At 22.7% G+C, this 17730-nt stretch overlaps 1 protein-coding gene across 8 annotated transcripts in view; it reads left to right on the top strand.

Moving 5' to 3' along the window:
- Positions 1-17730, top strand: part of LOC122715407 (Down syndrome cell adhesion molecule-like protein Dscam2) — a 196705-nt gene that overhangs the window by 116410 nt on the left and 62565 nt on the right. For 7 of the 8 annotated variants that reach the window (XM_043937572.1, XM_043937571.1, XM_043937570.1 and 4 more), the window contains exon 2: positions 11462-11812. In XM_043937572.1, the coding sequence (XP_043793507.1) occupies positions 11462-11812 (351 nt within the window). The remainder of the gene's footprint in view (positions 1-11461; positions 11813-17730) is intronic. The other variant, XM_043937567.1, reaches the window with a different exon arrangement.

Below are 17730 nucleotides of genomic sequence, written 5' to 3'. Positions count from 1 at the left end.
TAAAAATAGAAAAAGTAAAATTTAAAAATAAAATTTCGGTGAAATTTTCAAGTATAATTATAATATTTTGTCTATATATGGCTAAAATAAAAAGAATAAATTTTTAAACGAGAATAAATCTTAAATTAATTATTATTTCAAATTGTTATTTTATCTTTATTTGAAATAAAATTTGTCTAAATTATTTTCATCTAGGTCACTGGTTGAAAAATAGACACAATAGAATTAAGAATAAATTTAAAATGGATATTATTTGAAATAGTATTTATATAAAGAAAAAATATATTTTTAATATAAACGCTTACAAATTTACTATTTCAAAATAATACATCATTAAAATATAAAATAATAATATGATTTATATATTTTATTTATATTTAATCTTATTTATAATTAAAATTAAATTCTAAATAATTATGCTTTTAATAATTAGTTATTTATTAATAGATAAATTTTTATATAAGTTTTTAATTTTAACATTATTACACAATATATAAATATGTATTGAAATCACAGTATCGTAAACAATATAAATAATATATATAAAAAAATCAATTTAATATCCGTGATACTTATGTTTGATGCTTACTAATTTAATTAAACGAAAAATAAATATTTTATTTTTATTAAATATAATTTATATATATATTTATTTTATTCAATTATCCATAAATAATAAATAAATATTTTAATAAATTAGAATTAAAATGAAATAGAATTAAATAAAATAAAATAATATTTTCAATAATATTTTAATACTTGCTTCTGACAACATTTCAATTTAGTATTTGTCTTAATTTATTTTAATCCAGCTTTGTTTCTATCTCCTGTCATTCTTCCCCTATATTTATCGCCTATTAACCGTCTCCCTATTTCACCGTCTCGTCCCTTCTTTTTATTTCACAAGCAAATGTAAAACCTGCAACGCTCCAATTTGCTCTCTTTCTTTTCATTCTATCTTGTTTCCTAATTGTTTCACTCGCTATTTAACGTTTCCACCCCTTTATGAAGTCCACCGGTGGTTGCGTCCCGGTCGTTCCGTGCAATCCGCGCGATTCCCAACGTTGTCGAGAATTCCTGTCATCCATCCAACTCTCGTTCGATTTTCCAGCTCGTCGAATAAATTCCTGAGACGACACGATCCACGAAGACGAATCGTCTGGTTGGATCAGATCCCTCGAGAATGTTTTTTAGATTTCCTCGAGAGGAATCTAACGAACGCGAGCTATCAATACGGATCGGATTGGGTACATAATAGGTAGAGAAATAAAGATTAGAGAATTATTATTTTCGATTAGATCAGACATTCTTCTCATTAATATCGAGCGTTTTTAATAATTTATTTTATATCGCTATTTCTCTGAGGATTATTTAAATTTGAATTATCGTGGGATTGTAAAGTTCCCTTTATACAATGGTAATTTTCAAGCGATTTCCTGGGACGATGTCTGTTTTCCACTGTAACAAGTTAATCCAGCGTTTAATCAAATTGTAATATAAATATATTCTGTAATATATCTTAGTTACTAAAATTAGTTACTGTTACTTAATGACTGTTGATTATTAATCCCTTAAGCGATACATACGTACATAGAATATCATTATGAAACAGTTTTAGATAGTAGATTCTAAAGGCTAAAACATATATAAAATTATATATAGTTAAATACATAAAAATATATATATTAATATGAATGAATAAAAATATAAATTAAAAATTATTTATTATAAGCAATTTAATTTTCAATTTAGATAGAAGCGAAACAAGAACCGAATACATTTAATTGTTTATAACTTAATAAAGAAATTTAATTTTTTTAAAATCGATCTAAAAAATATCTCATATATTAATACTTTAATATATAAATATACATTATAAAATTTCTTATACATTATTTTATTCAATATATATGTTAAAGTAATATAATATGATATAATGATAATAATAATGATAATAATAACAATAACACAAGATTATATAGTAATATAATAAAAATGGAAAATTATGCACATATAAAAAGATAAGATTACATATAATTTCTTTAAATTTTTTATTATTAGATAGTTTTTCATAACAATATTATTATGATTTATAAAAAAAAAATAATTTTAATCAATTTTATCAAAATAGTCGATGATGAATTTCGTAGAATATGAAACAAGAAAACTGATTTAGTGATAAAAAGTAGTCTTTAAAAAATTTATATTAAAAATAAAAATTAAATAATAAAAAATAAAATAAAAAATAAAAATTATTGTTAAATTATTATATATTGAAAAAATATTATTATATATACTATTAAACGATCGATCTTCATTTATAAATAGAAATTATGTTTTGCATAAAAAAAATAATTCAGATAAAAAGTAAATGTAATTCGAGGAAATGTAATTTTTTTGTAGATAGATACATAGAGATCATATATTGATAATAATCATATATATATTTAATAATAATATAATATATAAGATTATATATATTTTAAGTATATATTCAAATATATTCATATTTTTTCAAATGGAATGATGCAGCATTATTTTCAAAATTATATATAGCAAGTTTCATAAATTTCAAGTTACAAAATCTTATAAATTAATTATTTTTTAATATAAATAGTTTTAAAACATATTTAAATTATTTTATTATATTTCATTATAATCAATTTTTTCTTACATTTTTATAAAAAAATCTACATTTAAAACATTTATACATGTATAATTAATATACAAATATACAAATAACATACAAAAATGTTATTTTCGAAAGTAATTTATCGATGTAATAAATAATAATAGTAATAATAATAATAGCAGCAGAATATGAAAAGTAATTTAACGAGAATTAACACAATGGGTTACAGCCAATAATGTTTTAGCATGGGATAATTCTTTCATGCTTCGTAAAATCAAATGGCAAAAAGAATAATAGATCTTTATTTTCAGTTTAGCAAGTATTTTTAGTCCATTCGTAACTCCTTGCAACTAAACTAACGAAAAAAAGAACAGAACTCTGTTTCTCTCGATTTAAAGTATAGTATACGTTCCTTTAACAACCAACAACGGCTGTTTCACGGCTATTTCTCCTCAATTAAGTGCAAACGTTCTCTTGTAATTCGTTCATTAATTCGCATTTTAATTTAGCCCGTGCATGATAAAAACTGCATCGAATTAACAAATAACTCTTTAATTACTCATATGTAATTGGAAATCATCGAATATCCAATATCAAGCACAAAAAATTAAATCTTTAATTTAAGGATCAAAAGAAAATATCAATATAAAAGAATAATCAAAAATAATGAAAATGTTCTTTTATTTTTTTAATACTGTTATTTTCTTTCTTTTTTTTGTTCTCTTTTTTACAGAAAAATAAGTATCGAATATAATCTATTCTGTTTGATTTAACTTGAATTGAAAAATATTGAAATACGACTATTCAAACAAGAAGATTAAATTCTCTAAAATTTATTTATCGTTATAAATATCTATACCAATGTTGAACTTTTCCCGACAAAAAAATTTTTTTTTCAAAATAGAGCCATTTCATCTATCAAACTTAAAATAAAAGAATTAAATAACTTAATTATAAAAAAAAGTAATTATAAAAAGTGATCTCTCCAAAAATAAAAAGAATAAATTAAAAAATAAAAGAATGAGAAAAATAAATTAAAAAATAAAAGATTTAGAAAAATAAATTGATGATTTTTTTTCATAAATTTTCATTCCAAAGAAAATATAGAGTCTATCTACTAAAATAGAGAAAAGGTTAAATTCTTAATCCTACTTTTAAAAATTACTTAAAATTTGCTACCATAAAAAGTAAATTGTCAAAAGGAATAATCAAAAATATAGAACTTATTTCTGTGCACAAATTCTCTAGAAAAAATTATATTATACAACATTCCATTTCACAATGGAAGAGATTAAATTCTTAATTTAACCACGTAAATATTACCATAAACCAGACAAAAATATTAAAAAGAAGATATTACATGAAATACAGCGCAATCATTTCTTCCCATAATTCTACTGCAAAAGAAAAGTATTCCACGCAATATTTTAACTCACAATGGAAAGAATTAAATTCTTAATTCTTTAATCTTTAATCCAATTATTAAAAAATTATCGTAATTTAATTGTAAAAAAAACATTCAAAAAAAATATTTAAAAAATTATTGCAATTTTATTATTTTTTTTTTCCATAAATTTTATCATGAAAGAGAATTATTAATTTTTTAATAAAAAGATATATCGAACAAAAGATTTACGAAATTGATTAAATATACTGTAATTTTCAAAATGTAAAAATTATAAATATAAAATACATAAGACACTGTATAGTATAGTATACTAAACATTATATAAATGGAAAAAAAATAATTTAAAATTTAAAAAAAACAAAATGATAATTGATAAATTTTGGAAAAAATATTCATTATTATAATTCATTATTATAATAATATATTATAATAATTCATAGAGAAATAAAAATTATTTTTTTTAAATATTTTCTATATAATATTTTATGATGTTTCTATAATCACACACAACTACTTTTATTATTAACATTGAACTTATTAACTATATGTCCAATTAAGATTTTATTAATTTTTGGCTAATAAAGAAAAAGTTTAAATTAATTCTTTTTATATTTACTTCATATCAGACTGATTTAACATCAATATTCGATATTTATATATATTTTATATCTCAAAAAATAATAAAAAGATAAAATACGAATATGAGAATAAAAATATAATAGATCAAATATTATAACAATACAAAATATTTCTCCATAGTTGTTAATAGTTATCTTTCTTTTATTTAATGGATGTTTTATATTTTTATAGAAAATAGAATAGAAAGTTTCTCTTATTTGTTAAGTGTTTACTATAATTTATTTTGTGATTTTTAAAAAACGGAAAAGCTAAGTTACATTTATTATAATAAAAACTAAGTTATATTTATTATAATAATCATAATTTCAATATATTAATGAAGATTTGAATTATTTGTATTTTTGATTTTGATATGATATGACAAATTGGTAGAAATATGAGATACTTAAAAGATAGTAATTTAATTAAAATTTCTCAAAGATTTTAAAGACAAATTATTAGAGATACATTATTTATCATGCAAATTATTGATCGTGCAGAAAGCATATAATATAATAATTTATATATGCAAAACAATAATAATAAATTATTCGTCTAATTGTGATTATTTTATTAGTTTGACACTATCTGTTATACATTAATAAAACCTTTATTAATACCTTAATACCATTTTCATAATTTATTTCCTTTAAAAGTAATAATATTATTAATTTATATCAATTCAATTTTGCTTTTATTTAGAAAAAATAAAAAAAGAATCAAATGTTTTATAAGATTTATAGTTTTATAACCATATATCCATTTTTACACAGCATATTTCATATAAAATTTCTCATTTGATTTTTATTTTTTTTTTTTTCGTTTATTATTATTCTGAATCTCTCTGCATCAAAAAATAAAATATTCATGCCTTTTTTCACAATTATTTTTTAACGAATTTCATATATATTAACATTTAATCAAAAAACTTCTTACTAGTCATAATATTCTATCTTTAACAACGTCAAGGAAACGAGATCAAACATATAGAAAAAAAAAAGGAGTAAAACAATCATTTCTTTCTCACTTTTCCAAATTCCAGTACAGAAAAGAATTATTTCACGCGACGTTTCCCGCATCAAAGTCAAGAGATGTGCACATTAATCGCGATATCCGCGTGTTATACGCGCGGAAAACGAATAGCATAGGGTATAAGGTGCCATGCGTGTAATTCAACGCGAAGCCCTGGCCAACGAAATACTTGGCTGGAATTAGTAATTAAGTGCTCGAGACAATTCCGGAAGCGAGTCACCGTGACGGTCTGTAATTGCCGGACACTATGGGGATTTCAATTCGGCCACGCTGCACCGAGGATTTGCATACTTTGTGTTTTGTATGCGACGCGCATACTATCTCTGCAACCGGTATTACGAAATTCGGTCGTGAATCTATCTCCCTCTCCTTCTTTCGCTTTCTCTTTCTGCCGTTCCCTGTGCCCTTCTCTCTCTCCTCTTTTCTCAAATATCGTTATAAACGAATTACGTCTCTTCCCTTGGATGTCGTTATGAGTTCCACGTTTCACCGAACCCGCTGCTCTTCACTTATGGACGATGCCAGAGAGATATGCAATATCGTTCCATTCCCTGGTTTCAGTTCGTCCGTGAGTGGCGGCCGGGGGTAACGGTGGTCCTTTTTTAATGGTGGAACATTCTGTTCTCTCTTCGAAAAGTACACTTTTATTGGACGAATTAATTACGCGTTATCATTATGTTACTCTTTTTTTTTCTTGCAGTCATTATTTTTATCGAATTAATTGAATTGTCTTTTCGTTTTTCTATAATGTTATTGAATGTAAGCAAATATGTGATATTCGCGTTTTGAAGAATATAATAAATATAATTAGATATGTAGGCTTCAAAAAAAAGTGCAATGTAATAAATGTGAAATTAAAATTTTATTTCAAATTTTAAATGTTGAATTATTAGAAACCGTAATTTAATATATCTGATCTTTTTTTATCAATTTAAATTGCTAATGATAAAATAAATAAATAAATATATATATATATAAAGAAAATATTTCACTAAAAAACAATGAAAAAGATTTTTATAAATATATATGTCTTATTTAATTCTGATGCTCGAAATGCATTGAATGATATCATTGATGCATTTATTTACATTACTCTTTTAATATCCTTTGATATTTCTTGAATTTATAAAAATGTTCTTTGATTAATTTTGAAATAAAATAGATATTAAATTGGAATTTCAATTCCATATACAGTGAATTTGAATTTTTATAAATAAAAATTTTATGAATTTAATATTATTTTTACTCGTTATTTATTTTTTCTGTTCATATCTCTTCTGACCGAAACAACCCAATGAGAAAATGATATTTTTTAAATATATGAAAAATAGATGATAGATATAATAAATATCTTAAAATTTATTAAATGTATTTTATAAATAATTTTATTAAATATTTTAAATATATTTCAAATATATATTTATCTTTTTTCCATTGTTTTTAGATTCTGAATCATATTCTGAAATATTTTCCACTTATATATCTCCGGGATATCCTGCAGATATATTTAAATATAACAACATAAATAATAGTAACAAATTGAAAAATAAAACGAAAAAATTACAATCAAATATCTATTTTATTTTATTTATTTCTTTACTTCTCATTGCATACAATATGTGAAAATTTTTAGAATTTTTTTTCATTTTTGCCCAGAATATGCGCGCGAACGACCTGCTCGTAGTCAGAGGAAATTGAATTTAAGATAAATGAATTTTTAATTAACACACGACCACATTGGGGCATCGTCGTGCCGATCGATACGCAAATTTTAGAACGTATGCTTCACGTTGCCGCGATGGAAATCGTGATCTTCATCAAATCGAATGAACGAAATTCTGCACAGGTATACGTGGATAAGAGTGAGGTTTCTTTTGATCATCATCGAATCTTCGTTCATTTGTTTTTTTTTTTTCGTCAATCTAAAAAAATATCCGAAACATATAACAATCTTCAGGATGAAGATTTTTGTAAAAAATTTCACGCTTGTGCATAAATTTTTCGTGTTTGTACAACTTTTTTTTATTTTCGAACTGTTATGAATGAATCCTTTGATCAAATTCTTTCAGAAATCTTTGGAAACGGGAAAATATTTGTTAAATATTTGATGCAGTTGAAATATGAAATGCAAAGATTTATATTAAAATTTCAGTATTAAAGAATTAAAATTAGAAAAGAATATCATCATAATTAGAAAAGAACATCATAATTAAAAAAAATATAATATATATTTACATATGTATTATTATAGTATATATATTATTAGATAGTTACATCATGCTAAATAGATATAGCAGTATAATATCATAGCCATTAGTTAGTTAATGCAACAATTAGGACAAATTTTTATATACCAAATTCTCTATGTAGGATCCATTAATTTTTGTATTTTTATGTATTATAAATATTCAATATTTTAAAGAAATTTTACACACATTTCACAAATTTTAAAAAACTTTGTTATAAATAATATTATATATTATATAGAATAATCAATTCTTTTTTTTTTTTGCCAATAAATTCTTATCTGATAATGAGTTATTTAGCTTTTGTATTTACAGTAAAATTAAAAATAATCATTCAAATCAGAAAACTTCTTCAGATATGATCGTGCTTATATCACTTATAATAAGGATGATCAAATATCATATCATTGATTATATATATAATTGGTTATTATATTCATATAGCAGAACCAATATAACTATGATTTTCACAATTTTTTTTTTAATAGAATTAAGAAGATAAAAAATTTAAGAAGATAAAATGCTCGAAATTTCAATGTTTTTCATTTCTTAAATATTATATAATTTTATAATAATATAAGGTATAACAAAATTTTAAATTACAAAATGTTTAAATTTTAATAGCTTGTCATTCTATTGTAAACAAAAAAATTCTACATAAAAATTATATTATATTCAACATATAAAAATGTATAAAACTTGATTAAATTAGAGCTTGATTTCGCCCTCTCAAAAAAATTTTTCAAATTTTGACAAAAACATTGTTCTATATATATAATCCATTATATTGCATATATAAATTTTCATTCAAATAAAAATTTAGATGAGTTTAAAATTACATTTCTTTTTAAAATAGTGTTTAAATATTTTCGAGAGTCACTGTATATAATAATTTAAAATAAATAATTTAAAATAAATAAAAATCATTTTTTCCGAATCTCCAGAGATAAATTAAAACAGAGTATTAACTAAATAATAATTGAAATAATAATATAATTATATATAATTAAATTATTTATAATTAATATATAATAAGATTTATTATATAATAATAATTGAAATAATAATATACATATATACATAATATATAATTAAACTAGAATTAATAAAAATTATTACATTTCGTTATTTCTTTTTATATAATAATAATAATAAAATATAATAATTAAAGAATTGAAAGAAGTGTGGTTAGCATCATATATAAAAATTATCATTGAAAATTATAAAAATAAATCCGATTTATCATATAATATTCCACCAGAAAATTGATTAATTAATTCTTTGATATATTTACATATTAGATTAATTCATTTAATTTTTAATCACATAATAATATGTAATTTCTATTACATTAATTTTAATCCGAATATTTTCGTTATCTTATAGTACCATTTATCATAACCTTTTCCATTCTTCGATCGTTTCACGAAACGCAAACGATGATATTACCTATTCATCCCCTGAAATTGAATTCCACTCGTAGTTTCTTTTACCATCGTACAAATACTTTCTACAATTAAACTGCACTCTCGAGTTGCAAGAGTGGCCTGCCCGTAGTTATTAGCCTGAAGTGGCGTTCTAACGATGCAAGAGCCCCAGTACTTGCTGACTCGTGTTTTCGCACCCCCGATCAAAGCATTATGTCGAAGTACCGCGCGTCTGATACACTTCGAGTAGCATAACTTGCTCCGTGCCGGCCATCGTATCGATAATCGCGAATACTAAAAATCGACCAACTGTTTCAGAACTATATTAAATTAAACTATATTAAAACTATTTCTCAACTATATTAAATTGGTAACTCAAGAATAGACAATAATGCATGCTATGATTTCTTTTTCAAATTTCCTCGTGATGATTAATAATGAAAATGATTTTATTATTAACATGATTTTATTTTTTGATAATTGAGAAATTTGGAAATGATTGATTTAAATATCGAAAATATACTATCTTTTATAAATCATATTATATATAAAATAATATATTTAAATATAATAAATTATAATAAATTATCATTGGTACATTTATAATATATAAATTTTCAAAATTTATTATAATATTTTGAAATATTACTAAAATCTAAAATTTTGTAGATAACATTTTGAAAAGTTATTTGAGACTATTTCAAACTATAATATTGTATTTTTAAAAACTTTTAAAATTCATTTATTTTTTAAAAAGGTAATATTTTTAAAAATTATTTAAAATTTTCAAAATTTTACTTTAGCAAGAAATTTACATATTCATATATATATATGAATGTGGTTAAATTCTTTTAGAATAATCTTTCCATACCATAAAAATGTTAATATGTATATCTAATAAAAAATCTAATGAAACTTTCTAAAATCTACATGATAATTGAATTGAAAGATTGATTGAAAAGAAAAAATTTTTTTGTAAATCTATTATATCTAATTTTATAATTCAGAATATCTGTAGAACAAGAAATATTATAAAAAATTTCCATTAAAATTATAAATTATATATAATCTTTAAGTACAATTTAATTGAAAATCTACACAAAATAATGTTTTAATTTAGAAGATACTTAAAACATTTATTTAATTTTATTACGTTCATTCATTTTTTATGAATTATTGGTAATATTGAATTATGAATTATTTATAATAATTAATACAAGTAATTATAATTTAATTTATTTAATTCATGAATATAAAATAAATTCGTAATTAAATCACAATTTTTAAATTAATTATGTTAACCTTTTTATTACTATAAATGATTTGTATATTCGTTTATCATAAATGATTTTCATAGATTGTTTTACTTAATATTAAAATTTTCAAATGAAAATTCACTATTTGTAAATTTTTCATTTTTATATTTTTTTATTGTTGTAAATATAATTATTAATATTATTTTATTTCATTCAAATAGGATAATTATATATAATTATCCTAATTATGTTTACAATAATACCTTAACTTGTTGCATAGTATTAGTATAAGTAGATTATAAATTTGATAATTTAAACGTTATTGATAATTTAAACGTTTAATTAATTTTTCTATTAAAAAACATAACAGATGTTTAAAACAATATTTACTAAATCAGTAAATAGTAAACTTACCAGTGACCATTTACCATGATATTTACCATTTAAGAAAAAAATCAAATATAATATTATATTTAATATTTTCAACATTACAATAACGATGTAAAATCATCATAAAATAGTCACAAAAATCGACAAATATATAATCATCCCTAATCAATAAACTTTTTAAGAACGAGCATCAAAAATCATTTATTATAAATCTCAGTAAAATATAACCCTGTAAAGATGGAAAACCCAGTAAACGAATGAGCTCCAAGCTTTTTATTAGCACAGACCGGAACCATGAGGGAAATATGCAAAAATCGAGGAGGAACGGGATTTACGTGGCAATTAAACTGTCGCGTGTCGGGCCGGTGAATGCGATTCGGCGCCGTTTTTCCGCAATCAGCCGGCAGATTTATGCGAATTTTCCATCGTTGAACGTTTCGTTTTATTCGCAGGTGCAGCCGCGGCGGTGACATCGGCGGGCGGCCACGGTTTCGACGCGCATTTACGGGGACCAAGCTTCGTGATGGAGCCGCCCTCGAGGGTTGAATTTTCGAATTCGAGCGGCGCCTGGCTGGACTGCACCGCGACAGGAAGCCCCCCGCTCAACATCGATTGGTCGACCGCGGACGGACATCCGGTCAACGACGTACCGGGAGTGAGGAGGGTGCTCAGGAACGGCACGCTGGTCCTTTTGCCGTTTCCGGCCGCCGCATTCCGCCAGGATGTGCACAGCGCGGCTTATAGATGTGTGGCGAGCAATTCTGTCGGCAGAGTGTTAAGCCGTGACGTCCAGGTCAGGGCAGGTAAGAAAGTTTTAAAGTTTTATATATAGTTGGCAGCGAGAAATGAACAATTTTATTTAGATACTGAAAGAATGTAAAAGTATCTAAGAAGCATAAAATTATTGATTTGTTATACAATGATTATTATGATTATAATTTGGATTAAGATTTCAACGATAGATAAAATTTTAACTAATTGAAGTTAAGAATAAAGTTAGGTCAATAATAATTTATTATTCAAATTATCAAATAACTACTACTAATTGTAACGTTAAAGTTATATGAAGAGCGGTAAAGTAACTTTATTTGAAATTTTAATTAATTAATTTTTCAGCCCATTAGTGCTTAATTTTGAAATTTATATTTGAATTTTCTGGAAGTTTTTACAATGGAACGAAAGAGATTAAACAAAATATTAATCTTGCAAAAAGTTTTTTTCGAGATTCTATATTCGATCATATCTTTTTCGAAATGATATTTTGCATCTAATTATATAATTTTATACATTAAAAAATAAAATAAAAGTATTTATAGTATTATGATAAACTATATATTCTTTTGTAGATTAAAGAAACTTTTAAATTTATATAGATTAAAATCGTGAATTATCTATTATTCATATAGATATTAATATTAAAATTCTGTTTCATTTAACGTTTAAAACTCAAATTACTTATAAATAAGCTTTAACATTTTTTATACTAATTTTTATACTGTTTTAACATTTAAACTCGATCATCAAATTCTTACGAATATAAATAACACTTTTTATATGTATGTAAAGATTCTTATGCAAATATTATATTAATTGTTTTAATTAATCCATGTTTATATAAAGTTTGAGAATTTTGTATACAAGTTTTTGTATATTATGATAAATATGCAAAACTTTAAAATTTGTATTTTATCTTTAAGTTATATATCTATTTTTAGTTATCTAGTTATTACAATATTTCATTTACTCTTTTTTTTTTTATTAGAGACAGATCCTAATAGATTGACATTATTTTCAAATTTCCTCTTATTATATATTACATCGTTAAAAATATCACATGTAATTTTAACAGTTAAATATTACACTTAAAAACATTAACGATTAAATACGAGCGAACGATTACAATTTATATCGAGCGAAAGAACACAAGCGTAAACGACCGTTGATTGTGCTGGGGGGAAGGGAGGGGCGTTTGGAAGAATAGGGGAAGCAATTAAAAAATCATTAAGGGATGCGCCGGTCATGTTCCTCTAAGGAAGGAAAAAGCGAAATCCAAGCAAGTTCTGACGAAGGATGTTTTAAACCCAGCCGGATGCAGATGAGACGCGGCCGGGTTTTCTCCGAGTACAGCTCAGTGTAATTACCTCTTTAAAAAAAGAGAGAGAGAGAGAGAGAGAGAGAGCAAGGAAGAAAAAAAAAGAAAAAGAGAAAAAAAATGCAATCTGAATGCAAATCCGTGGCAGCTGCGAGGTCGACCCCTTTCAGGATTGCCAACTACTCCCTCGCGGCTATAAAGTTCTGGCCCGGACGTGTGGCCGTTAATTAAAACTTTACTTCCTGCTTTCGGTTTAACGAAAGAAATTTCTATCCCAAGCTGGCTCGGACTTCCGGTCCGAACCGGAAGTTTTCGCGATCCATTGCATCCCGTTTGGGGAACGGGAAGAAAATCCAAAAGCGGCGGAAATGCGACAACGATACTGTTTCACCCCATTTCGTCGGAATGTTATTCCTATCCCCTGTTTCCGGAACAAGAAGAAGCGTTTTCCTCGGGGTAAGAAAAGCATGGACGAAGGACATATCTGTTTTGCATTCCTGTTCCTTCTAACTGACCTGCCTAATGTGCTTGTTATTGCGGTGTTTAATTCTCAAGTGATATCGTTGAGCAAATGACCAACAAGAGTTAAATTTTATATATTTTGTTTCGTGTAATTTGTATGCTGTATCTATTTAATGAAAACAATAAATTTAGTAAATTGATTGGTTAATGTAATACTATTATTTACAGATTGTAGATAAAAATAAAATTTGGACGAAGTGTAAAAGAGATTAAGCGATGATTCTATATAAATCAAAAATTATATGATTAAAAACGATTATTGTTTAATGGATATTAAATTAATTTATAAATAAGTTATTTTTAAATTCGTTGAATTTTTAATATTGTGTAGAAATCAACATTTTAAAGAATTTTTTTCTATATATATATATTACTGTGAATAATTATAAAATCATATTTTCTGTGATTAGCTTGTTTTGATTTTTAGTTGCATTTTTCCTTTCTTCGAAAAATCCAAAAGAATATCTTGCAAAATATTAATAAAGACATCTTTGAAATAATTAATTCTAAAAGTTAAAAGAAATAAATTTTGTTTCGTATAATATAATAATAATAATGATAAAAGTTACACAAAAATGTTGGAACTTATTTATTAGTAGTTAACTTATTTATAAGTAGTTAAATTTTTCGTTGAATGTAAGCCAGAGATGGAATAAAATAATGATGTATCTCTATCTCATTTATTTAATGTAAATTTCAATTGCTTATAATTTAATATAATTAATTAAATATTTTTATCAATTTTTATATTTAATATAATTTCTAAAATCAATCATTCTTCAAATATATTAATCAGAATACATATATTCATATATAAAATCTTATTTCTAAAAATATTACATATTAACAATATAGAGATAACGATAAAAAAATTTTTATGTATAATAAGAGAATCTATATAAATTAAAATTAAATATTTGGCAATTTAATAATTCAATTTATCTATCCATTCATATATTAATTAATAAGTATTTACAAATAAAAAATGTTATAGTTTTCTAATATTAATAATGTAGATATAATAGCTCACAGCGAATTTTTATTATTATTTTATAATTTATATTTTCTATATCTACATAAAGATTTTTATTCTACAATTTTTATATTTTATTTATAATGAATAATATCAATAATGAATATTTATGTTTATATATTTATTATTAAAATTAAATTTATAAGTAATTCTCTATCATATTTTTTTATCTTTTGAATATTTTCAAAGAATTTAAAATAAAAAAATACCTCTTATATTAATTTTATTATATTATAATATATATAATTATATATTAATTTCTTTAAGCTTTTAAGTATTTCTAAGAATGTTTAAAATAAATAAGAATGTTTAAAATAAATAAATAAAATCAGAAAAGAGAAAAGAAATAAAATAAAGAAAAAGAAAATAAAGAAAATAAAAAAAAATAATATTAAAAGAATATATAAAAAGAAAAAGAATAAGAAATAGTAAAATAACATATTTAAAACTTATAAGACTTGAATTCCAAACTCAGAAACATAAGAACTTGCAAGTACAATTTCACTGTAGAACACAAGACCACAATTTTCATACTATAGAAACGTGATATGCTCCAATGATAATTCTGAGGTCATACAACCTCAAACTCTCAAACCCCAGAGACATGAAATCCGGTAAGAACAAGTCCAAACTCGGAACCTCAAGCTTTATGGTCCAGCAATTACTGAACTCGTCAAGACTGATTCTAGAAACATAGACTTTGAACTTTACATTGAATAATCACCAAGAATAACCACAAGATAGATTTTAACTTTATAGTATTAGGAAAATAAAATTTGTCAAAAGTGTGATATATCAATTCATCTCATCTCTTAAAGTTTATCATTTTGTATTTGTGGAAAATTTTTTAGTTAGATTTTAATTTAAACAAAAACAGCTGAAATTTAAAAATACGAATATAGGATTTAATTCTAAATTTTATTCTAAAAAATAATTAATTTTAATAATTTTAAGAAATGTTTGAGATTTTATAGATTCAGAAATGTTTATAAATGTATTATAAAATATATTATATTATAAATAAGTTCAATCTATATAGTAAAAGATCTTGATAATTATAGTTATATAAGTGTTTAAATATATAAGTGTTTAAAAATAAAAAATTTTTACAACTATTAAATATATTCGAATAAAAAGAGAAAAAATATTTTGAAAAATGTATATGATCTCTACATATTTATAATATTGAAAGATGATAAAAATACATTTGAAAAATCATGATTTTGAAATATAATTTTTTTAATATTTTTCATAATTTTTGTAGCTATATTTTATAACATTTTAAAGAATAATTATTTATTTTCCATAAAATGCTGTGCAATCAATTTATTAAAATTATTGTTATTAATTTATTAAAAAATTTGAATGTGACGGTATTTATTTTTTTGTTTTTTTTTTTTAAATTTTTGTAAAATTCACATTCACAAAACATTAAATATAGTATTACATTGTGAAATTCTCCTAACATTAATCACTTTTTTGAAAATTTATTGATCAAAAAACAAAAAAGATATTCTATTTATTAAATAATTTTGACCGAGTAGATTCTAAATTTTGATGAATAAATATTTTAATTGTGAATAGCTTTCTATTTATCTAAATATCGAAGTGTTGATTGAGTTTTAAAAAAATATAAAAATTACTTTCTTCTTCTTGAAGTTATTTTATCCTTAATGAAGAATTGAGCTACTAACACTGTTATTAACACTGTGGAACGAAAAGAGCTTGCATTATACTTTAGATAAAATTCGTCTTGGGTAAATGAATGTGAAACAAAGACTATTTGCCCAATTTGAATATGCAAATAGCTGGTAAAAAGACCAGAATAAACAACCGTTTGCAATCTGTTTGACTATAGGAAGTTATTACGTGAACTAATTGTTCAATCTCCTGTATTTCTCATCAGACATTATAATTTACTTTTCTCGTATCTTACCTTGAACTAACGACACACTTTAATGTTTATTAATCATTAGGAACATTGAAATTGAGAATTAAATATGCTTGAAACAAAAATTATTTCTCTTTGTATTATTATTTAATTTTAATTTTTAATATTAATGATATTTTATTTTTTTTTCTTTCTTATATTAATGAAATTACGTATTTCTAGTGATAAAACATTTCATTTTAATACAATTTTTAATTGATTATCAAGTTATTAGTATAAGAAGTATGTACGATATTTCACTATTAAATATAAATATAATTCACATAAAATATATAAATATAATATATTATTTTATTATTTATTTTCTTCAATAATAAATTTTGTTTTTAATTATCCTATATTTAATAAAAAAAAATTGTTCTAACGTAATTAATTAGTATTTATTTATTTCTGTTTTTTTATTTTTTTCGAATAACATTATGATAAATAAATAAAATATTTTTTCAATAAAAAATCTAATAAGATCAAAATTCTTAATTCCAAATCTTAATTTCAAAACTAATATAAAAAACATAAAATCAGAAATTAAACATATTACTAATTTTTTAGATTAAAGACTTCTAATTTTGTTAACAATAATTAATTTTCTAATTAATAATTTCAAATTTTCCAATTTCTTTTTTAAATTTTTTTATATTGTTGCTAACAAAAATAAAATTTTAATAGGAAGAATTTAAAAAATCATATTTTTATTCATTTTATTTAATTTTTTTGATATTAATCTAAATCTTAAAATATTCTTAAAATATTCTATAATCTTAAAATAAATAATTAAAATAATGTTCAATCATTATAATTTATTTCAACCATTTTATTATATTACATTATTGCCATTTTTATATTTATATGTATTCTAAATGTTCAAAATTAATCAGAATTTTAATTGTTTAAAAATATTCCATCAGAATATATTTTGTTTGTTTTCTTCATTTCTCGTTGAGTTTTTTGATTTTTGAATTTAACAGATAGATTTACTATATATATATATATATATATATGACTATATCTACTCACGAGTTCATAAAATGTTTGAAATCAAATATGTAAAATTTATTTTCATTTCATAAAAATGAATAAAAATATAAAACTTTTTCAAGCCATTTTGAAATGAAATTTTATCTTA

The sequence above is a fragment of the Apis laboriosa genome, unplaced genomic scaffold (genome assembly GCF_014066325.1).
Source record: "Apis laboriosa isolate Shangri-la unplaced genomic scaffold, ASM1406632v1 scaffold35_cov144, whole genome shotgun sequence".
In the NCBI taxonomy this organism is placed as follows: Eukaryota; Metazoa; Arthropoda; class Insecta; order Hymenoptera; family Apidae; genus Apis; species Apis laboriosa.
Note: the sequence above shows the minus strand (reverse complement) of the source record. Positions and strands in the feature narration are given on the sequence as shown.